Raw genomic sequence first — 24,723 nt, 5'->3', positions numbered from 1 at the left:
GCTAGATAGACAAAAGAATCTTCCATTGACCTAGTGCTGTCTACACTGGGCTTGGCTTAACTACGTCTCTCAAGGGTGTGACTTTTTCACATCCTGAGCCAAGGTAGCTGCATTGACCTAACTTTCTAGTGTAGAGCAGCCCGGAGAACAAAGAAAAAAGAAGGGGAATAATGGGCACACACAGAGGTCCTGGCATAGGGGAAGAATGGAGGGGAGAGCATGGAAAGGGCACATGCAAAGCCCTGACATAAAGGAAATGGGGGCACACAGAATCACAGAATTGGAAGGGACCTCGAGAGGTCATCTAGTCCAGTCCCCTGCACTCAAGGCAGGACTAAGTATTATCTAGACCATCCCTGACATGTTCAACCTGCTCTTAATCTCCAATGATGGAGATTCCACAGCCTCCCTAGGCAATTTATTCCAGTGCTTCACCACTCTAGCAGTTAGGACGTTTTTCCTAATGTCCAGACTAAACCGCCCTTGCTGCAATTTAAGTCCATTGCTTCGTGTCCTATCCTCAGAGGTTAAGAAAAACAATTTTTCTCCCTCCTCCCTGTAACAACCTCTCATGTACTTGAAAACCGTTATCATGTCCCCTCTCTTTTTTCTCTTTTCTAGACTAAACAAACCCAATTTTTTCAATCTTCCCTCATAGGTCAGGTTTTCTAGACTTTTAATCATTTTTGTTGTTCTTCTGTGGACTTTCTCCAATTTGTCCTCATCTTTCCTGAAATGTGGCACCCAAAACTGGACACAATACTCCAGTTGAGGCCTAATCAGTGTGGACTAGAGCTGAAGAATTACTTCTCGTGTCTTGCTTACAATACTCCTACTAATACATCCTAGAAAGATGTTTGCTTTTTTTTGTTGACTCATATTTAGCTTGTGATCCACTGTGACCCCCAGATCCCTTTCTGCAGTACTCCTTCCTAGGCAGTTATTTCCCATTTTGTATGTGTGCAACTGATTGTTCCTTCCTAACTGGAGTACTTTGCATTTCTCCTTATTGAATTTCATCCTATTTACTTCAGACCATTTCTCCAGTTTGTCCAGATCATTTTGAATTGTAATCCTAACCTCCAAAGCACTTGCAACACTTCCCAGCTTGGTATCGTTCACAAACTTTATAAGTGTACTCGCAATGCTATTATCTAAATCATTGATGAAGATATTGAACAGAACTGGACCCAGAACTGCAGGACCCCACTCCTTATGCCCTTCCAGCATGACTATGAACCACTGAGAACTACTCTCTGGGAATGATTTTCCAACCAGTAAGGCACCCACCTTATAGTAGCTCCATCTAGGTTGTATTTTCCTAGTTTGTTTATGAGAAGATCGTGCGAGGCAGTATCAAAAGCCTTACTAAAGTCAAGATATACCACATCTACCGCTTCCCCACCTAGCCACAAGGCTTGTTACCCTGTCAAAGAAAGCTATCAGGTTGGTTTGACATGATTTGTTCTTGACAAATCCATGCTGACTGTTATTTATCACCTTATTATCTTCTAGGTGTTTGCAAATGGATTGCTTAATTATTAATCACATAAAACTACAGGCAGGGTAGGGGACCTCTGTGTGGGGAGACTAGGGAGGACATGAAAAGCCCCTGGCATGGGGGGAGACATGGGAATCCTAGTATGGGCAGAAGAAGGAAAAGGGATGTATGGGGGAGAGTCGTGTACCCTGAGATGGGGAAGAGGGGGCAATGGGAAAGTATTCAGAGACCTTGGCAAAGGGCATGTGCAAGAAGTCCCTGAAAAAGAAGGGATGGTAGAATGGCACCTGGGAGCTTGAGGGTGGAGTGGGGAAATGAGGAATACAAGTAGTCCTCTGGTGTGTGCAATTCTTTTGGCCCACAAAAGCAACTAAGTGTATGACCCCGTAGTTATTATTATTATTACTAATCCAAAACATAATACAAACTACAATCTTTTCAAACTACGAACTCGCATCCTTACTATGAGCACAATTTTGACTGAAGAAAACAAAATCACTTCCAACAAAAGAAGCTGGATAGTTCCAGTATTCTCCAATAAAGCTGTGCAAATAGTTTGGGTAGAAATCTAAACCTGACAACCCAAGAACATTCTGAGTGAGGTTCAGACATTTGCATTGCCAATCATTGTGTCACCACATTGCAACATCAACACCATCAGCTCACTAGGAATGTAGGTTTCGGATAAACTTTGCTGAACTGTCTGGTAAACAGAAGAATCTGAACTTCTTCCAAGTTTGGTCACCCTCATTCTCCTGTCATTGTAAACAGTCTACAACTAATGAGCTGAACCTGGTTTCTAAGGGCTTGTCTACATTAGAAAGTTGTACCACTTTAACTACATTATAGTTAAAGTGCCACAATCAACCCCCCCCTCCACCGAGTGTAGATGCAGTTGTATTGGCATAAAGTGCTTTATACCAGCATAGCTATTCCTGTACAAGAAGGGGAATAATTATGCCAATACAACTCACTGTTATATTGGGATAGCTCTGTTCATACTAGAGCTTCTACTGTTATAAATATATTGTTAAAAAATAAAATCATACCCCTAATTGACACAGTTATATTGGTAAAACTTACAGGCAATTGTATCTTTTGTTCGTCTTGAGAGACAGATTCTTGAACACATCTCATTTAAAGAGCCAATTGCTAGCATTATTAAACTCTAATAAAAGAGTATGAAAATGTAATGGAAGTTTGGTTGACAATGGGGAAAAAAAGAACTATAATCAGGAGGTGTATGTGTAGGAATCCAAGAGGGCAGGTGTCCCCTTGATAAGTATATTCTTCGGCAGACCAAAAGCGGGATAATCAGAGGTTCTCTCCAAGGCCCCAACATCTGTCTCCAAACTACTAGACAACTTAAACAAGAAAAATCTCCAAAAACTTTTGCCACCCTAGCTTCCTTTACACGACACATGCTGGACATGCTAGTTGTTATCCTCTACAGGAATATACTCACCGTTTCAGCATCTACAAAAAGAGTGGGGCATTCTGAACACGAAGTTAGCATCTGAGAAGAGCTCACAAACTTTGAGCCTATTCCACGTAGGTTGTCACCAAGGTAACTGGCAGCATCACAAGTTAGGAAGCAGAACCTTTTCTGAATATTCTGTGAAACAAGATAGTTCTTATCACATTCATTGCTCAAATACAAACGTCTTTCCTTTGCAAACACAACTGCATACATTCCTTCTTCATACAATAACAGCAAGTGCAAAAGAAACCATCCCCATGGGACGAAGTGAATGTTTGCCCAAGGAGATTGAATAACAATTACTATTACACGGGACACAGTGCTCAGAAGTTTCTCCAGATAGGCAGCTGTGGAACTGGCCAGAGAATACACATTTAGCAATGGAATTACAAACTGCTGCTGAAATACCATGTTCTTGCTTGCGAGGATGATTCATTCTTTATAAACTACGTACCCTCAAATAATGTATGCTCAAATACATTTGTTAGTCTCTAAGGTTCCACAAGTACTCCTGTTCTTTTTATGTACCGTCATGTAGCTTTTTCTTGTTCCTGCTGATCACCAGTGTTGATCAATACATGAATTCTCTGCCCATTCTGGATACTGTTTTGTTAGTTCCCAATATCATGAAAGAGGTTTAGAGAAACCTCCTTGTTTGAACACCTCTGCTGCTTGGAAAGGCTCCAACAGTATAAAGTTGCATCTGGAAACTATTGTTCACACATTTTTTTGATATTTGAGTGGGGTACAACACCTAAAAGAGCACATAGTCTTGGTCTTCAAGGAGCATACTGCTCCTGTAACTTCTTTGTAATGACTTCCATTTAATAAAAAATAGTAATAAAAAGACAGTTTAAGTCTTTCAAGAACTGAAACGATGCAAATATCACTGCCACAATATACCTCTGAGACCAAACGTTCAGTAGGATTGACATTTAAAAAAAGGATGAGACAATGCATGGATTATTAGACTGCCCAAAGTTGCATTAGATAGGAAAAGGGATTTATAAACCCTCATGCCTTGGGGCACAAATCAAGCATGGCCAGGGAGAAATCTCCCCTATTTCATAATTGTCCATTCCTGACTGTTCCTCTAAAGCACCTAATACTGGTTACTACCAGAGACAGGATACACAATTAGATGAACTACTGGTCTGATAAAGCAATTCCTCTGTTTCCCCCATTCTGCCTCTAGACTGAAGAATTACAATTTACACATTACACAGTAAATGGGTTAGATACTCTAATGTACTGCGTTTCTCCTCCATGCAGCAGAGATGAGGGGCTGTCAGGGAGCTGATTACAGCTCCTTGATTCTCTGCCTAGCTCTAGTGCAGAATATGCCAGCTAGCAACAGTCCCCAAGGGACTGTATGTCAGCTGAGAATAGCCAGAATACACAACGCTCCAGCCATACTTGCGCCCCACTCTCTGTACTGATGGCTAAAAGGAATGGTTGCATAGGATGAGCCAATGACAGTTCTATGATTGATAATGACTCCCCCCACATGCCAGGGGAATCCTTAGCAGGGAATATAGGACAAGATTCCATTCCCTTTTTTCTACCAAAATGGGGCAGCATCTGGACTTATATTTTTAAATATTACAGTCTTATTCATTTTGGAACACAATTTTGTCTTTCACAAAACATGGTCAAGTCAATACTTTTTTTTTTAAAAAAAAGAAGATAATTTTTAACATACAGATAGCTTTAGGATACATCAGCCAGATGTTTATGGAACATGATGATGCATAGGGCAAATTCACTATTCTGTCATCTTTATACATGCAGATGAGGTCGCAATAAAAAAAAGTTTAAAAGAAATTAATTAAATGGTCTCCTATGTCTCATTTGTCCACATTACAACAATCTTCATTTGATTCAGACTGATTGACAGCCTATATTCATGGCAGACTCTGAATTAGAACTGGAAGGATTTTGTAGGTCAGAAACATGACATCTTGTTAGAACTGTGGCGGGACGCTTGAGTATCTACTTCTGCTATGAACTGGCTGAAGCCAGTGCTATTTGTTCCCAACTGTCATCAATTCCAATTTCACACCATATTTTTATGTTTTAAAGTATTATTTTCCTAGAAATGGTAACAGAATACATAGAAATCAACAGGAAATTATTTAATTAAAGCATAAGGAATAGATAGGTGAGCATGAACTGCACATTTGATCATTACCTGGACTAGCATTACTTTGAACCACTTAGCTTTTGATAAGAATTGACTTGAGGTGACTGCAAAACCTCTCCTTTCTTCTATGTCAGGGGTGTTCAGACTCAGTCTAATCTTACATAGACATATGACAATCTTCAGAAGTTTGAGAGCCGGGGCATGCCGGCTAGAGTTCAGGGCTTCAGCCTGTGGGAAGGAAGGTCTGGGGGTTTCAGCCCCATGAGAGGTGCCTGCTGGGGCTGAATCCCCAAGCCCTAGGAGGCGCGCCCCACAGCGCTGATGCACCGAGAGCCCTCTCCCTGCTGGGTAGAAGCCAGAGGCGACACATGGGGCGGAGGGCGTACTATGTCATCCCCTCCACCCCCTGTTTTTTTGCCAGAGTTTGCTGGCCCTGCTCGGTCACATGGTGCAGCAGGGCCCACTCCCTGCATGGCAGCTGTTGGAACCAGCAAGCAGGTAGCTGCACCCTGGGGAGAGGCAGCAACAAACAGCTGGGAGCTGCAGGAAGAGCCGCTGCCTCTCCCCATGGAACTAAAGAAGTGGCCCCTCTCTTCAGTTCCCAGTTGTTTGCTGCTGCCTCTCCACACAGACTTAACATCTGGGAGCCACAAGGAGGGGCTACTGAGGGTAAGGGGGGGCTGATTCAGGCTGTTGGGGGGGGCTGAATCTTTAAATTGTGTCCCCCACACCTTCTTGGCAGACACCAGTCATTCCTGGCAGAAGCCTCTAGCCTCACCAACCCACTGCAGGGCAGAAGCCCCCAGGTCCCCTCTCTCAGTCTGGCAGGTGGGGGGTGGGGAGAGGGCTCCGCGAAGAGCTGCATGTGGCTTGCGACGCATGGTTTGGCCTCCCCTGTTCTATGTGTATCACAAAGTTCCTAAGGCTACAACAAAACATATTACTGGAAAGCAAACAGATAGTGTGTTTTCATGTGTTTATTTTATTTTGTGGTCACAACTTTCCAAAGCATTTTAGCTGTAGATTAATCAAAACCTGGTTCAGACTAGGAGTCCTCACTCCTTCATTTCCTTCCCCTTCCAACAAACTGCTCTTTTACAGTTATTCACAAATACGACATTCATTCATACTATAGCTCAGCAGGCAAAGTGAGCACCTACACGATGCTGTGTTCCAACCAGTAGGAGGTGTTCCTGTTATGTGCATCCAACCTCCTTGTAGAAAGGAGTGCCATGTCCCTGCTGCACCAGAATTCCACAAGATCCTAGAGTGACTATTGTCAAATCTGGGTTTCTTGTAATCCTACCATTAAACAGGAACTGCCATGCTGGATCAGATCAGTAGTCAGGGCCATCCCTACCCATATGCAAAGTATGCAGCTGCATAGGGCACCAATTTCCTGGTGCCCTACACAACTGTGTGCTGCTCCAGTCCCTGCTCTGCCTCTTCCCCCATGGCCTGACCCTGCTCTTCCCACCCTGGCTCTGCTCCAGCCCCGCCCCTACTCCAGCCTTTCCCCTGAGGACTCAGCAGGAGTTGGGTGTCCTGCACTCACTGGCGGCGGTAAATGGAGCGAACCGGCCCCTGCCCATTCCGTGCCGCTGGCGAGTGCTGGGGGGCCGTCCCACCTGCCCCTCAAGTCTGGGAGCCACGGGAGCAGAGTGGAGCGGGTTGGGGCTGGCTCACTCCACTTCCTGCCGCCCCGTGAGTGTAGGGTCGGGCCTGCCCTGCACTCACCAGGCGGTAGGAAGTGGAGCGACCTGGCCCCAACCCTCTCCACTCCACTGGCTCGTGCTGGGGCGCAATTTCCCCCTGCCCCCCAAGCCTGCTCCTGCCCCCCTGCAGAAGCCTGGGGCCAATGCCACCCCCACTCCTGCGGAGGCTTAGGGCCCCACACAGCCTCCCCCTTTGCCTTTGTCCTCATGGAATTTCATCCTATTTATTTCAGGCCATTTCTCCAGTTTGTTAAGAGCTGTTAGAGAAGAGAGCATCTAGAGGAAATACAATATTGGGCACACCAGACCTGGAAACATTTCTACTTTTGAAGGTAGTTTACTACTGCCCAGGAGTACAGATTAAACTTCCAGAGAATAGTCGAGTTCTATGCCTGAGAACCATCTAGTAGCCAGACTTTGAGGTGAAGAGCAGCCAGACTGGGGTGAGTTATGGTCCCTGAGCTCTGAGTTAAGAGATCTGCTGCCAGAGGGAGGTGGAAAGTCATCTGAAGAAAGAGGTAAAGCGGGTCCTGGAACCAAACTTGGCACAGCCAGGCCAAAGGTATGAGCATCACTACTGCGTGATCTTGTTTCATCTCGTATTAGAGGTGTTGAAGATAGAAATATAGGAGTGTGTGAGGTTAGGTGATGAGGAGGACATCCCCCAGGGAGTTGTGTCACTCCTCTTCCTCACTCTGAGCAAAAAAAAGTGGTGGCATTTTGCATTGGAGAGTGTTGCAAAAAGATCTACCTTGAGAAGTCCCCAGGACTGCCAGATGTTCTGGAAGACCGAGTCATTGAGTTCCCACTTGTGGTCCTGGTGGAAGTGCCAGCTGAGGGAGTCCACTATGGTGTTCTGCAGGCCCACTAGGGAGACCACTGAGATGTCTGTGAGGCAGGAGATGCACCAGTTCCAAAGGCTCATGGCTTCTGTGCATATGGACTGTGCTCATGGCTTCTGTGCATATGGGATTTCGCTCCCCCTTGGCAGTCTGTATATTACACTATTGTCCTGTTGCTCAGCATCACCTTGATTGAATGGTCTTCAATGCTGGGGAGGAAGTGCTGCCACACATAGTGAACTGCCATGAGTTAGATGATATTGCTATGGAGAGATGACTCCTGGAGAGTCCATTTGCCCTGGGCTGTGGAGTCCAAGAGTTGAGTAAACCATCCCAGTAGGGAGGCATCCACAGGGATGACTTCAATGGTGGTGGACATGGAAAAGGGACCCCTGCATTTGCAAGAGTCCTTCTACTGGGTTAAGAAGACAAGTACTTACTAAGGTAAGGTGAGCTGTTTGATGAGCCAGTTTCTCTTGGGGGTATAAGCCATCCTGAGCCATGCCTGAATGCAATGGAGGTGCAACTGTCCATGAGGCATCACAAATGTGCAGGCCAATATGTGGCCTAATAGATACAGGCATGTCCATACTGGGGACTGAGGACTCTGTTGCAGTGTGGTAACCAGTCTAGCCATTGTGACAAACCTGTCTGCTGGCAGGTAGGCTCTGGCAGTTGAGGAGTCTAGAGCAGCTCCAATAAATGCTATGTGGTATACCAGGGTTAGGGTGAACTTGTCTTGATTCAAACAAAGTGAAAGACGGCAAAGGCCTTGGGAAGTGAGCAGCCCTTGAGGAGCCAGTCATTTAGGTGGAGAAAGTCGATTAATACTCAGTGGCACAGGTTTGGCCATGACAATGGAGAGGAATTTGGAAAAGACCCTTGAGGCAGCTGAAAGGCCAAAGGGTCCCAGTACTGGTAGTGATCTGTATCAATGACGGAGCACAGGAAGAGTCTGTGGGACAGGTGCATAGGTATATGAAAATACAGGTTCTGGAGATCGAGAGAATGAACCAGTCCCTGAGATCCAAGGATGGCATTATTGTTGCTAGGGTTACCATCTTGAAGCGCTGCTAAAAGATGAAAATATTCTAAGTCCTCAGATCCAGGATCAGTCTCCAGGAACCTTTCCTCTTGGGGACCAGGAAGTACCTGGAATAGATTCCTCTTCCAGTGAATTCTGGGGGAACTGACTCAGCTATCCCCAGGAGAAGGAAAGATTGGACCTCCTGCCTCAGAGGAGACTCTTGTGAGAAAGGGCCCTGGAAGAGAGACCGGGAACAGGAGGTGACTAGAGGGAACAGAACAGACTAGAACAGAGTATATCCTGATGAAACCATGTCCAGGATCCATTTGTCTTACACAATGCACTCCAGGGCAGGCAAGAAATGATAGAGATGATTCTAGAAAGGTGGGTGGAGGGTGGATTCTCACAGCATGACATTCAGAGAAGGAGCTGGTTTGTGACCCTTGACTGGGTAATCAAAACTGTTTTTGTCAAAATCACTGAATGAGACGTGATGGTTGCACAGGGCCCTTTCTTGTGTGGTTTGAACTCCTTTTGGGGTGGCTCTGTAGGCCTTGTCTAGGCCTGCTATGCATTGGCCTGTAAAGTTGAGCTATCTCGGATTTACTGAACCATTTTTTCATCGCAGGCATGTATATCTCGAGGGATTGCAGAGTTGCTCTAGAATCATTTAGGCTATAGAGAGAGGTGTTAATGTCACAGCTGAAGAGGTTTGGCCCCTTAAAAGGGCGGTCCTTGATAGCATTCTGTACCTCCATGAGAAGACTGGCTGTTTGGAAATAGGACACTCTGTGCATGACTATAGTCACCATCAAGGCTGTGTCAGCTGCATCAAGGATGGCCTGCAGACAAGCTTTGGTAATGGTCTGCCCTTCAAAAATAAGGGCATGTGATTGTTCTCTTTAGTGACCAACTGTTGCAGGACCAAAATGTGTGAATTTTGCATAATTAGTAGAGTCATATTTAGTCCTGAAGGATTGATAACTTGCAATCCTCAACTGTAGAGCAGTGGAGGAGTGGCTCTTTCACCCCAGCAAGTCCAGGTGTTTGAATTCTTAATTGACGGGTGGAGGAGAAATCCTTTTGCCATGGGCAAATCTTTCATTGATAGCATACACTACCAAAGAGTCGGGGGAAGGGTGGGAGAAAAAAAATACTCCAGGGCCTTAGCTGGTAGAGTATTTTTTGTCTGCCCTCTCAGATAGATGAAATGCTGGCAGGTATTTGTCATACAGTGTGGGTTAGAGCCAGCAGTGCCTCACTGATTAGGCAAAGCAATTTTTTTCTGGGAGTGGAATCTAAAATGTCCATCTGAGAGTGCTGAGTCTCCTGGATTTCCTGGGGGGGAATCTGCAGTGACAACAATTCTTTTTACCACGTCCTGAAAGGATCTGAAGTCATTGGCATAGGCTGGTGGGGGAATTATGACCACCTCATTAGGGGAGGAGGAGGATGGTAGCATCTCCTCCTCAGCCACTTGCTCTTGTGGTGGAGGGTCTTTCAGTATCAGTGGCTGCTGAAGTTTCAGAGGTTGCTGTTTGGTAAATGGCTTCTTGTGAGCAGGTACCCTGTAGTAATCTTTGTATGGGGCCCAGGGCTTCCAGTAAGCCCACTGTGGTGGTCATAGCGAAAGGGGCAGGGCCCAAGGCTACTTTGACCAAGGATGGTGAGAATGTTTGCTGGTCACAGATCAGGTCTTGTAGTTGGGAAATACCTTCAGGGAACAATGGAAGGGGAAAGAGGCAGAGTCCTGGACAAACAGTCTGAATCTGAGGACATGTCTTCTTCTGTATCTACAGGGAGAGCCTCTGCATCAGTACCAGAGCTCTTATCAGTACCAGAGCCCGAGGAGGCAGAGACAATCAAGTCAGCACTGGCACACAGGATCTTGTGCTAAGGTGTAACAGCATAGATGAGGGCTCCGGCTCCAACCAATGGGACAATACCAGGAAAGGATCCCTCTTGGTACCCCATAGAAGGGGAAAGCCTGGTTCTTCTGTGATGAAGAGGTCCTCATGGGAGAGGACCATAGTTGGTACTAGGGAGCGTGGAGGGTACACTTCAGCCTATCCTTCCTCATCTTGTGAGATCTGTTTTTAAAGCTGGTGTAAGCCTTGCACATAGACAGGATGTGGGATTGTCCAAAGCAGTGGAGGCAACTGGAATGCCCATTGTTGAGGAGGATAAATTCTAATTCAAGATGCCTTGAAAATTGCACAGCTTTCGCTAAACACAGTATGAGGTTGACAGACTGCTCCAAACAAGGATTTTGTTGCACAATCAACTATGTTGGCAGTATTTTACATTGCAAACTTAGCACATTTGGACTTGTTTGTGAAACTTCCCATTGGCCTGGATCAACAGTCTTATATTATGAAGTTAGCAAATACGTGGCAAAGTTCTATGGTGCAAAAACAATCAATTTTTGGACAAGCCAGGAACTAGATGAAAAAAGCTTGTGGAAGATGGTGTCCCTGTGCTTTCAACTCAAAGAAGAGAATACTGCCATTTCATGGGGTTAAAAATACTCCTAGCTTGCAATGCTAGCTTGAAGATACTAGTTTCCTCCCAAAACAAGGACACAGAGACTCAAGTTACTAGGCCCTCTAGACAAGGAAATAAATGAGTTGCAGAGAATGCACAAGACTGACCCAAATAATGAAAACTTCCTACATTCTCTAATCAATGCCAAATATAAATATAATGAATGCTTATCTAGCCACGTCAAATTTACACTCAACAGGGTCAAATAAAGATACTATGAATGGGGTGATAAAGAAGGTGAACTACTTGCCTGAAGACTTACAATGGATCTAGTCAACAATATTAGTTCCTTATTACAAGATGATAGCCATCCTTGAAGCAATAGATGTAAATAACAATTTAAGCAATTCTATCAAGCTTTATATAAATCAGACAACCAGTGTGGCTCTAATAAATGTGATCATTTTGTTGAAGGTCTACCTTTTAATTACTGTACCTCAGAACTCATGCTCTTTATGGACAAAGCTTTCATAACACAAGAGATCGAACAGGCTATAAAAAAATGAATTCCAAGAAGGCCCCTGGAATAGATGGCTTTCTGGCAGATTTCTACAAAATGTTTTTTAATCAGCTTATCTTCTAGTCTTTCAAAGGTCTTCACTGAAATATTCCAAAAGGAACCACATCTCATGACATGAGAACTGCTTTAATTACTCACAGATTAAAGAACAAAGATGGCCGCAACTGTGGCGACTTCTGCCCCATATCTCTATTAAACACAAACTGCAAAATAACTGCGAAAATTTTACTGACACAACTGGACACCATCATCCCATCAATTATACACGCAGATCAGGTAAGTTTCCTTAAAGGAAGACTGGTTGTGATAATACAAGAAAAATCGTGCACTTCATCCAACAAACTCAGATTTCAGATGTTCCCTCCATAGCTTTATCTCTAGGTGCAGAGAAGGCCTTTGATAGAGTTGAATGGCCTTATATAATGGCTGTCCTAAAAAAAACTGGATTTGGACCAGTATTCCTGAACTGGGTCAGCGAATCATACAACTCTCCCCCTGCTTCACTATCAACTAATGGAATTACTTCTCCCACATTTCACACAAGACAGGGCTGTCCCGTCACCCTTCTTTTATTATCTCTCTCTGGAATCACTGGCAATGCACATATCTCAGGACTCAGCCACTGAAGGTGTGACTATGGACAGGAAAGAACACAAAATCAGTTTATATTCTAATGACATTTTTTGTACAATTGAAGGATCCATCCTCATCATTCCCGTCACTGTTGAATGTAGTTGACATTTTTTGAGAGATCTCTGGTTTTCACATTAGCTCGAATAAATCAGAAGCAATGGATATATTCAGAAGACCAGATCCTTCTCAGTTTCAGCATTTTCCATTTCAAATATGCAAGGAAATAACTTAATCAGGTGTTAAGATATATCCTAAGCTTCCAAAAATATTTTCTATAAATATGGACTATATATTAAAAGAAATTTCCAAGGATGTAGAGAGGTGGCATCTCCTCCTTCTTTCTTTACTGGGGAGAACAGAAATATCCAAAATGAATATCTGCTCAAGATTGACTTACTGTATATACTCAAACATAAGCCAGTTCGTTTATAAGCTGACCACCCCCCAAGATGGACAGCCGGCTTTGGTGGGCCAGACTGGGCGGTGCAGCTGCAGCATGTTCCAGTGGGCTGGGCCAAGTGGCACGGCCGCAGTGTGCTCCAACGGGTTGGGTGGCACGGCCACAGCCTGCTCTGGGGGGCAGGACAGAGTGGCAAAGCTGCAGTCTGCCAGCCCCGGAGCTGCAGCTGCTTCAGAGGCTGTAGGGAGAGCAGCATGGTCAGAAAGGAGCACAGATACTGCCAGCTTAAGTGCAAGAGTGTAATAAGAAAAGCCAAAGAGGAGTTTGAAGAACGGCTAGCCAAAAACTCCAAAGGTAATAACAAAATGTTTTTTAAGTACATCAGAAGCAGAAAGCCTGCTAAACAATCAGTGGGGCCCCTTGAAGATCGAAATACAAAAGGAGCGCTTAAAGATGATAAAGTCATTGCGGAGACACTAAATGGATTCTTTGCTTCAGTCTTCACAGCTGAGGATGTTAGGGAGATTCCCAAACCTGAGCCGGCTTTTGTAGGTGACAAATCTGAGGAACTGTCACAGATTGAAGTCTCACTAGAGGTGGTTTTGGAATTAATTGACAAACTCAACATTAACATGTCACTGGGACCAGATGGCATTCACCCAAGAGTTCTGAAAGAACTCAAATGTGAAGTTGCAGAACTATTATCTAAGGTTTGTAACCTGTCCTTTAAATCGGCTTCGGTACCCAATGGCTGGAAGTTAGCTAATGTAACGCCAATATTTAAAAAGGGCTCTAGAGGTGATCCTGGCAATTACAGACTGGTAAGTCTAACATCAGTACCGGGCAAATTAGTCGAAACAATAGTTAAGAATAAAATTGTCAGACACATAGAAAAACATAAACTGTTGAGCAATAGTCAACATGGTTTCTGTAAAGGGAAATCGTGTCTTACTAATCTATTAGAGTTCTTTGAAGGGATCAACAAACATGTGGAGAGGGGGGATACAGTGGACATAGTGTACTTAGATTTCCAGAAGGCTTTGACAAGGTCCCTCACCAAAGGCTCTTACGTAAATTAAGCTGTCATGGGATAAAAGGGAAGGTCCTTTCATGGATTGAGAACTGGTTAAAAGACAGGGAACAAAGGGTAGGAATTAATGGCAAATTCTCAGAATGGAGAAGGGTAACTAGTGGTGTTCCCTAAGGGTCAGTCCTAGGACCAATCCTATTCAATTTATTCATAAATGATCTGGAGAAAGTGGTAAACAATGAGGTGGCAAAGTTTGCAGATGATACTAAACTACTCAAGATAGTTAAGACCAAAGCAGATTGTGAAGAACTTCAAAAAGATCTCACAAAACTAAGTGATTGGGCAACAAAATGGCAAATGAAATTTAATGTGGATAAATGTAAAGTAATGCACATTGGAAAAAATAACCCCAACTATACATACAATATGATGGGGGCTAATTTACCAATGAGTCAGGAAAAAGATCTTGGTGTCATCGTGGATAGTTCTCTGAAGATGTCCACGCAGTGGGCAGTGGCGGTCAAAAAAGCAAACAGGATGTTAGGAATCATTAAAAAGGGGATAGAGAATAAGACTGAGAATATATTATTGCCCTTATATAAATCCATGGTACACCCACATCTCGAATACTGTGTACAGATGTGGTCTCCTCACCTCAAAAAAGATATTCTAGCACTAGAAAAGGTTCAGAAAAGAGCAACTAAAATGATTAGGGGTTTGGAGAGGGTCCCATATGAGGAAAGATTAAAGAGGCTAGGCCTCTTCAGCTTGGAAAAGAGGAGACTAAGGGGGGATATGATAGAGGTATATAAAATCATGAGTGATGTGGAGAAAGTGGATAAGGAAAAGTTATTTACGTATTCCCATAATACAAGAACTAGGGGTCACCAAATGAAATTAATAGGTAGCAGGTACTCCTTACCTGAGAAGGTTGTGAAGGCTGGGACTATAACAATGTTTAAAAGGGAACTGGATAAATTCATGGTGGCTAAGTCCATAAATGGCTATTAGCCAAGAAGGGTAAAGAATGGTGTCCCTAGCCTCTGTTCATCAGAGGATGGAGATGGATGGCAGGAGAGAGATCACTTGATCATTGCCTGTTAGTTTCACTCCCTCTGGGGCACCTGGCATTGGCCACTGTTGGTAGACAGATACTGGGCTAGATGGACCTTTGGTCTGACCCAGTACGGCCATTCTTATGTTCTTATGTTCTAAGCAGAGTGACTCTGGCCCTGTCTCTTCCCTTCTGGCTCTGCTGGCTGTGCTGCTTCTCCTTGTTCCCTCTGTTGGGGGGAGGGGCTGTGTTCCACCTTCCCCTCTCTATACCCATTCATAAGCCAACCCCCTTCTCAGGTGCTTCCCTTTTTTACTAAAAAAAATTGGCTTATGAACAAGTATATACAGTATATTATTAGTCTATTGCCTTTCAAAGTCTTTCTTTCACTCTTTGTCGAATAAACAGGTTTATGGTGGAATTTACATGGGATATAAAACAGCCTCACTTGTCACAATGGACTCCTGAAAAATCCTGGGCAACTGGAGGTTACATGGGGTTGCCATTTTTATCTCTGTTATCCAGCATTCCAATTGTGTCTTATTGTAAGGTGATTCCACTCTAGTGGCTCTGTATACACATTGGCCTGGATTGAGATAGAAAAAAGTTCAGGTATACCGTTCAGTTCTTGCTCTTCTTTTATATATCTTAAGAGGCTACCCACACTCTTAAGGAAAAATCCAGTCATTGTATCTATATGGCACATCCTGTAACATATTAAGATAATTAAAACATCCAATCTTACTAATTCTCTTCTCGTACCACTACGCGACAACCCACTCCTCAGTATCAAAGCCAACTCTATGCTTAAAACAATTTGGATAGAAAAAAGAACTAACAAAAATTAAAGACCTCACACAAAATGATAGACTGGCCTTCTTAGACAACATGTGTAACAAATATCAGCTATCACTGTTTCATGGTTCCTTCTTTCTGCAGCTATGCTCAAGGATTCATGCACGGATGGGGACAACTGGTCCATTTCAACTCTCTCACCTCTAGAAGAACATGTTAAGAAATATGGAAACAAGCGTCATTTTGTAGGAGTTACTGATATGTGGTTTAAGGCTTTGCAGTAACCTCTGTCTTTGTCTTAGTCTCAGTCACAAATAACAATGATAAAAAGAACTTAGCCTCACTATCACAACAGAAACCTAGAAGGATATCTGGCTTAATATGAAAGATACTTCAAGTTTTTTATCCTTGCAATTCTTCCAGAGCAAGATATTATAGACTCGACTCATAGACTCTAGGACTGGAAGGGACCTTGAGAGGTCATTGAGTCCAGTCCCCTGCCCTCATGGCAGGACCAAATACTGTTTAGACCATCCCTGATAGACATTTATCTAACCTACTCTTAAATATCTCCAGAGATGGAGATTCCACAACTTCCCTAGGCAATCTATTCCAGTGTCCAACTACCCTGACAGTTAGGAACTTTTTCCTAATGTCCAACCTAAATCTCCCTTGCTGCAGTTTAAGCCCATTGCTTCTTGTTCTATCATTGGAGGCTAAGGTGAACAAGTTTTCTCCCTCCTCCTGATTACACCCTTTTAGATACCTGAAAATTGCCATCATGTCCCCTCTCAGTCTTCTCTTTTCCAAACTAAACAAACCCAATTCCTTCAGCCTTCCTTCACAGGTCATGTTCTCAAGACCTTTAATCATTCTTGTTGCTCTTCTCTGGACCCTCTCCAATTTCTCCACATCTTTCTTGAAATGCGGTGCCCAGAACTGGACACAATACTCCAGTTGAGGCCTAACCAGCGCAGAGTAAAGCGGAAGAATGACTTCTCGTGTCTTGTTTACAACACACCTGTTAATGCATCCCAGAATCATGTTTGCTTTTTTTGCTACAGTATCACACTGTTGACTCATATTAAGCTTGTGGTCCACTATGACCCCTAGATCTCTTTCTGCCATACTCCTTCCTAGACAGTCTCTTCCCATTCTGTATGTGTGAAACTGATTGTTCCTTCCTAAGTGGAGCACTTTGCATTTATCTTTATTGAACTTCATTCTGTTTACCTCAGACCATTTCTCCAACTTGTCCAGATCATTTTGAATTTTGACCCTGTCCTCCAAAGCAGTTGCAATCCCTCCCAGTTTGGTATCGTCTGCAAACTTAATAAGCGTACTTTCTATGCCAACATCTAAATCGTTGATGAAGATATTGAACAGAACCGGTCCCAAAACAGAACCCTGCGGAACCCCACTTGTTATACCTTTCCAGCAGGATTGGGAGCCATTAACAACTACTCTCTGAGTATGGTTATCCAGCCAGTTATGCACCCACCTTATAGTAGCCCCATCTAAATTGTACTTTCCTAGCTTATCTAAAAAGGTACTACAGTAACTCCCCACTTAACGTCCTCTCGATTAACGTTGTTTCGATCTTATGTCCCAGCTCCATTACAGAACACACTCATTTAAAGTTGTGCAATGCTCCACTATAATCTTGTTTGGCTGCCTGCTTTGTCCACAGCTGGTGGCCCCTGTATCAGCTCTCCTATGACCCCCTGCAGCTCCTCTGGCCTGCTGGCGGACCCCACAGATCAGTGCCTTCACCCTGCTCCCCCCCGCTTCCTGCCCGCAGCAATCAGCTGGTTTGCGGCGTTCAGGAGGCATGAGGGAGGGGGAGGAGTGAGAACTCAGCATGCAGGCTCCCCCTCCCTCCCCTGCCTCCCGAACGCAGCAAACCAGCTGATTGTCGCAGGCAGGAGGCAGGGACGGAGGGGGGAGGAGCGAGGACATGGTGTGCGGAGTAAAGGGGGAGGAGGAGGAGGGGGGAGAAGAGGCAGGTTAAGGGTGGGAGCTAGGGGGAAGGGGTGCAGTGGGTGGGCTGAGGGTTGAGCCCCCCCACCCCTGATGCTTGCACAGTAGGGCTAGCTGCGGCTGCTGCTGCGCAACGTGTTTCTCCTAGCCTACAGCACCTTCAGCCTCCTTGCCTGCCTCATTGTCTGCAGTGCCAGTGGGCTGTGCCTGTGTGGGGTAAGGCGGGGACACCTCCCATTGCTTCGTACTCAGCAATGATGATTGTAGTATTAAATTGTTTCTTTAAAATTGTTTAAAATGCATATAATGCCTTTTCTCTGGTAAAAAAAATTTCCCTGGAACCTAGCCCCCCCCCATTTACATTAATTCTTATGGGAAATTGGATTCACTTAACATTGTTTCACTTAAAGTTGCATTTCTCAGGAACATAATTACAACGTTAAGTGAGGAATTACTGTATTGAACTCCAGGACATTTGTTTAAGTCAGGAATCTCAAATGCCTGGCCCATTGGGCCATCTACGGCCCGCAAGCCTCCCCAGTGTGGCCCGCAGGGCTCCAGCAGTTTTGGGGCCAGGTCTCTCCCTTGGCCCCACCTGCCGCCCCCAGTCGCCCCCCATTCAGAGGCCCCGGCAGCTCAGCGGAGCTGAGCAGTGTTTGCCTGCTTGCTCCAGTGGCTGCTGGCCCCTCCCTGCAGTCCAGGGGTGGGGCGGGGCTGTGCCTGCTTGTGCTGCCCGCGCCCCGAGCGACCCCGTGGCCAATGGGACACTGCAGGGGCAGTGCCTGGGGGCAGAAGTGCATGGAGGCCCCCAGGCCCACCCTGCCTTGGAGTCACAGATAAGTGCCAAAGCCCCGCTCCCTCCAAGAGCCTGCACCCCTTTCCCCTTCCCACACATCCCCTCACACCTCCAAACTACCTCCCAGAGCCTGCACTCCAATCCCCTACCCCAGACCTCCTCACCCACCCAAACTCTGTCTCAGAGCCTTAGGCAGGTGGGATGGGGGCGGAGTTTTTTGGGGAGCAGGTTCTGGGTAGCATGAGTGACACTGGCCCTCCAGGATGATTTGAGGACTGGCACTGGCCCTAGGGTAAATTGAGTTTGAGACCCCTGGTTCAAGGCTAGATTGGCAAAACACAGAAACAAACAGCCACATGCCAACCTTTAGCACTTCCTCTATACCTGTCAAAAAATGCATGTTTCTGGAACACCATATTCAGTACTTTCTCAAACATTTTAAGTGTCACTATCTTTCCTTCTCCACGCTTGTGTATTTTAGGGATGCTTTATGACACTTAGTATTGCCAGTTAGTATTAAGAAATGGATTGCAGGAACCTTTAGTGGCCAAAAAATAGTTATTTTGAAAAAATGGAAATCTGCAATTCCTCCCTCATACACAGATTGGCTGAGCCAGCTTTCTGCTTCTGCATTAATGGAAAAAAATACTATCTACTAGAAATGCTTGGGAAAAATATGAAGATGTTTGGTTACACATGAAACTATTGCATATTTCTGCAGTTTAGTATGTATTAGTCTCCAGTACTCAAAGGTTTATGTTCTCACTTATTTATCTATTTAGTCACTTTAATAATTGATGCCCTGAATGTCTCCTATGGGTTCAGTTTTGTTTGTTTTTGTTTTTTTTCCATGTTTTGCAAATAATTAATATTGAATTTTGTTATTTATATGCTACTTTCATCTTGTGCATGTATTTTTATTTATGTTGTTTCATTATGTGTTTATATTTTATACAAAAATAAAAATAAAGTTAAAAGATGAAAATTCTAGTTTGCTAATATTATGAATCACCTTTTCTTTTGTTGTATTTAGTTTAGCATTGCTGTTATTAAAATGTCTTCGGGAAACTATGTTGTACATTTAGCACCCAGCATCATGCTGAGGAGAGTAGAAAGACTACAAGAATGGAGCAGACAGGCACAACAGCCAATCATTTTGTGCATAGTTGTGCTTTCAATCAGAGAAAAACAGTGTCCTTATTTGTAATGTTTAGGGGGACACTGTACACAGTATAATTTATTATTTTAGTTTTCAGGTTTGCATGCCCTCAATCCCCTTTCTCTCCTCAAAAAAAAGAGACTGTCAGGACACTTTGAATAGATGCTTATTATTTTACAGCAAGTCAAATTTTGGTCTATCAACATCTATAGCTAGTATATTTAGCAAGGGAAGAAATACAGAGCTAATTTTTAAACGTGGGTGCCTACAGTAGCCTAAATCTACACTGAAGTGCCTAAAATGGTTATTTTCCAGTAGTTGCTTAAAAAAAGGACTTAGGTCCATAACTTTAGGCATCAAAGCTTGAAAATGGAACCCAGATATTGGTTGCAGTGTTTAAAGCCTAAAGGAAGGCAGCAAAAGAATAGAGTGTGAACCTAGAGGAAATAGGGAGGAAAATATGTTTTAATATGGGTGTTGTTTCCTTTTTTTGAGGGAATGGATGTATTCTTAAATTGATGTAAAGATGCTTAGACATTATGGCAATAAACAACTTAGAACTGTGAATAGTAATCAAGGCCCCATGTACTCTGTGGCCAACTGAACCTAAATTGTGCATGAAGGTTCCTGGATTCTGTGGCATACTGAAGAAGCAGACTAGAAACTGTGCAGTAGCGTCATTTAAAAAAAATCAAGCTGTGTAATGAATTAAATATGAAAATAATCAGCCAGAGTAGCCCTGGTGACAGCTAGTTTGATATTAAATGCAAATTATTTTAAATTGTCCCCACATTTTCAATTTTTGTGATGGTGCAGATTTTTAAACTGGCAACATATAAAAGTTGCCAGAAGGAAGCAGAAGGTTTTAGGAGCTGGGTAGGGGATGGTAGAAGCTCTGGCATGGGGGGAAGCATGGAAGGGACTTTAGAATTTTGGGATAAGAACATGAGTTGGATTATTACCAGCAAAACAATTAACAGTGTTAGATATTTAAACAGTCATCTTTAGGTTTCAGAGTTAGTTGTCCTTTCAGATAAATGGGGTATTTAACATCTTTCACAGCTATTGTTTCAGGCTGTCTGCAGACTCGAGATAAAAAAAGTGTAAAATGATAGTATTTTCCTAAGGTTATCTTCAGATCTAGATACACAATATTTTAGAGGAAAACTGTGATCCTAGGACACATTTATGCAGCAGAGAGTATATTCTGTGGCCAAGTAACCATGCAATACAGGAGGTTAACACAACATACTAAGTAATTAATTACTACTACTATTTAATAATGTACTGGGGGCGGAGGTGTCTATGTGCTCATCTAAAGGTATTGTTTTAGAATTTCAAATCTATTTTCTTACCTTAAACAGAGAGGAGAACACATGAAATGTATAAACTGCACAGGATCCATCAGAATCGCACATGAGTTGGTTGATATGACTACGCCAGGCTTCTTCTGCATCATCACATGCAGCTGGCTGAAATGCAGCAAGGATGGCAGAAAAGAACGGAGAGGGAGGAGGGGAGGCATTTCTGTCACCTTCACCAAAACTGGAGGAGAAGAGAAAAATAAACCATCTAACTCTATAATTCAAATACATCCAAAAGAGGCTGTAGATAAGATGCTAAAAATATGTTTTACAAGTAAGTGTTTTTCAATTATTAATTTTATCTTTCTTTTTCTTTTTGTGTATTGAATACATTCAAAAGGTTGAGCTTAAGCATCTGCAGCACACATTACTGGTATAAGATAATGTTGTCTTAGTAACATATGCACAATTATCTACAATATTTTAAAGTACTGGTTCTCAAAGCCGGTCCGCTGCTAGCTGGTGGGCCAGGCCAGTTTGTTTACCTGTCACGTCCGCAGGTTTGGGTGATCGAGGCTCCCAGTGGATGCGGTTCGCCGCTCCAGGCCAATGGGGGCTGCAGGAAGGGTGGCCAGTACATCCCTCAGCCTGTGCTGCTTCCTGCAGTCCCCACTGGCCTGGAGTGGTGAACCGTAGCCAGTGGGAGCCACGATTGGCTGAACCTGCGGACGCAGCAGATAAACAAACCAGCCTGGCTCACCAGGGGCTTTCCCTGAACAAGTGGCGGACCGGCTTTGAGAACCACTGTTTTAAAGCAGGTCTCACTATACAATTAAGGTTACAGAAGTGTTTCCATTCTAATCCTTATTTTCAGTTGCACAGAACTTTCTGAAATTATCACCTACTGGGCCGATATTTTCCATACTTGGTTTCTGCTCAAAAGTTAACATTTTGGAAAGTTTGAGCAAATATTGTAGAGCTGTTTTTTGAGTAGCAGGATAGCAACAATAAAACACACTTTCCTCATTGTTCTCCCCTCTTCCCCAAATATGTTCTGAGTAGCGTTACAATCCGTGAGGTTGGAGGAAGAAAGCGAGAATTTGGCAAAGAAATAGACCTAATTGAGGAGAAGGGCCTTTTGCTTTCAGGGGAAATTGGTTTTGATATAACTTGAGTATGACCTATGGAAAACTGCAATTTGTACACGTGTAGTAAGTTTTGAAAGAGTTTTCCTGCTGTGTTGGGTGGCGATGCATTGTCCCAAGGAGAGCTCTCAGAGGAATTCTCTCTCAGGGAGGAAGAATTCTTCCTGAAACAACATGGTGCAACAGGGGAATGTGCTGACCACTACTTCCTTTAGGAGGTACTTAAACACTCCCTCCTGGGCATTCCCCCTGTGGAATGGTGCATGTACATGGAGAAAACAGTCCCTGTGCTCCCCATAAAAGCCTGACTGCTCTGAGAAATCTGGCTATCTGGAGATACTGTGTCAAAGAGCCAGAGGATCCTGCAAATAGAACTCTACTAATGGCTAATACTTAGTGCACTATGGTGCTGGGCAGACGATCTTTATCCACACTTTCTAACTAATCCCAGACTTTCTTCAAGATTTCCAGGATCTCTTGAATTAGCATTGCTTTCCTGGCACCAAAGGTTGAACTTGGGCCAAATGGAAGAATAGACTTTTAATGTGGATACTCTTCTGGATGGAAGCAAAATCCTGATCAATTTGGAAGACAGGCCTAGTATGGTCAATGCTTTCCTTCCAACAACAGTGCAGGCAGTCAATTGAAGATAGTCTGGGTGGAGAAAAGGGCCTTGGAAAAGAATGTCCAGTCTGGGTGGCAGCTGTCATGTTGATTCCAATTTCAGCTCTATCAGATTGCAGAATCTCCTTGGCCAGTATGGAGCTATTACAATCACCTTCACTTATTCCTATTTTAGCTTTTGAATTACTTGCCCTATGAGGAAAGGGCGGGAATGCATATAGCAGGCCTTGTGGCCCCTATGCATGATACCAGGAGGTTCAGTAGCTGGAAGAACTGAGCTATGATTGGTTTGGTGCACTCGTGCAGGACAGAGATGAGCTCCTGCATCTTCTGGAACCTGTTGAGTGATTGGTAGATCTTCGCCACTGAGCTCTCTCTGTCCACTCCCAGGTGGGTTATCCTTACCAGTGGGATCAAGGATCTTTTCTTGATGTCTGTCACAAAGCTGTGGGCTTGCAGGAGGTCCAGAGTTTGCATCATATGCTGTAGGCTAGGCCAGATTTCTCATTAGAATATCATCCAGACAGGGGTATAGATGAGTGCCTTGTGACCTGAGCCTGGCTCTGACCATCAGCATCTTCGTAAAGATCTTTAGGGATGATGAGAGACCGAGTGGGAGGGTTTGGTATTGGCATTGCTTTGTGCCATAAGCAAATTTCAGAAGTTTGTGGTGGCACAGGTGGATGGGGATACGAAGACATTCATCTGCCAGATATATGAGGTTAGGAGATCCCCATGACACAGGGATGTCACCATAGAAACTAGAGTCTCCATCAGAAATTTTGTTTTTGTCATCCATTTGTTGAGCTTTTCGATATTTAGAATGGCCCTGACTCCCCCTGTACGCTTTAGAACGATGAAGAAGCCTATAGAGTATGAACTCTTTGTTTCGGAACAATGAAGAACCCTGAGAACTTTTCTGCTGAGGGAACAACTTTCATAGCTCCTATATCCAGCAGATGGGAGATTTAATTATGGATCAATTTGTGCTTGATGGGAATGGTGGAGATGGGGGGACTGGATGAAGAAGAGGGAGGGAGGAGCCCATAGCTCAAGGGAATATCCTTGACCTAGTGTCTCTCTCACCAGTTATCTGTGGTCGATACAAACCATTCTTTTGAGAAGTAGGAAATTCTGCCTTCTAGATTCAGTTCTGGGCTGAGGCATATCTGCTTATTGTCAGGATGGGCTTTTGAGGGTTGCAGGCCAACCTCTGGGCTTTCTGCTTGAACTCTGGCACCAGGGTTTTCCATTGGTGTATCTGCTATGCTTCTTCTGGTACGTCAGCAAGGAAGAATAATGAAAGGAGCACCTCTGCCTGAGGTGTGATTGTATTCCCTTCTGAAGGTACTCAATGGAGAAGGGAAGGACTGCTTATATTTAGGAGCATTTTCTGCCACAATCTTATCTAATTTTTCTCCAAAGAGGAGAGATCCTATGAATGTGGAGGGATACAAGACTTGCTTAGAGTGTCTACTTTCCAAGGAAGGAGCCAGACATGATGCCTGGCCACTGAGCTGTATGCCACAGACTTGGCTGAAAACTTCATTGCATCCATTGAAACATCAGCCACAAATGCTGTTACCAGAGTAATTATCTTGAGAAGAAAGCAGAAGTCAGGATGATCCCTGACCTTCAGGGTCCTGAGGTCTTCCACCCAGGACTGTGAAGCTCTTGCAAAGCACGTGGATAAGAGAGACGCTCTGAGAGGGGCTCAGGATGACCTGAAGTCTCTTTCTAAGAGTGGTCTCCACTTCCTATCTGTGAGGTCCTTAGGAAAGAATTCCTCTTCAGTCAGAATAAAAATATCCCCTGCTAAGGATGCTACTGCAGCATCCAACTTTGGAACCTCAGCTACACAATTTTTTGGCTCTTGCAGCTTGTAAAATCTAAGACCATATCTATTAATGTGCTTGGCCTTCCGCGTTTTCCTCACTCCTCTTTAATCGCATCCTCAAAAGTGTAGTGCAGGGGAATTGCAGCCTCGAGGGAGGATTCTGAAGGGAAGTATTTACTTTGAGGCTTGTCCTC

The 24,723-nt window shown here is 44.0% G+C and overlaps 1 protein-coding gene across 8 annotated transcripts in view; it reads right to left on the bottom strand.

Moving 5' to 3' along the window:
• Positions 1 to 24,723, bottom strand: part of FRY (FRY microtubule binding protein) — a 388,433-nt gene that overhangs the window by 19,697 nt on the left and 344,013 nt on the right. For all 8 annotated transcript variants that reach the window (XM_030563058.1, XM_030563048.1, XM_030563011.1 and 5 more), the window contains 2 exons: positions 20,975 to 21,164; positions 2,967 to 3,116 (listed from right to left, as the gene is read on the bottom strand). In XM_030563058.1, coding sequence (XP_030418918.1) covers positions 2,967 to 3,116; positions 20,975 to 21,164 — 340 coding nt within the window. The remainder of the gene's footprint in view (positions 1 to 2,966; positions 3,117 to 20,974; positions 21,165 to 24,723) is intronic.

The sequence above is a fragment of the Gopherus evgoodei genome, chromosome 1 (genome assembly GCF_007399415.2).
Source record: "Gopherus evgoodei ecotype Sinaloan lineage chromosome 1, rGopEvg1_v1.p, whole genome shotgun sequence".
Taxonomy (NCBI): domain Eukaryota; kingdom Metazoa; phylum Chordata; order Testudines; family Testudinidae; genus Gopherus; species Gopherus evgoodei.
Note: the sequence above shows the minus strand (reverse complement) of the source record. Positions and strands in the feature narration are given on the sequence as shown.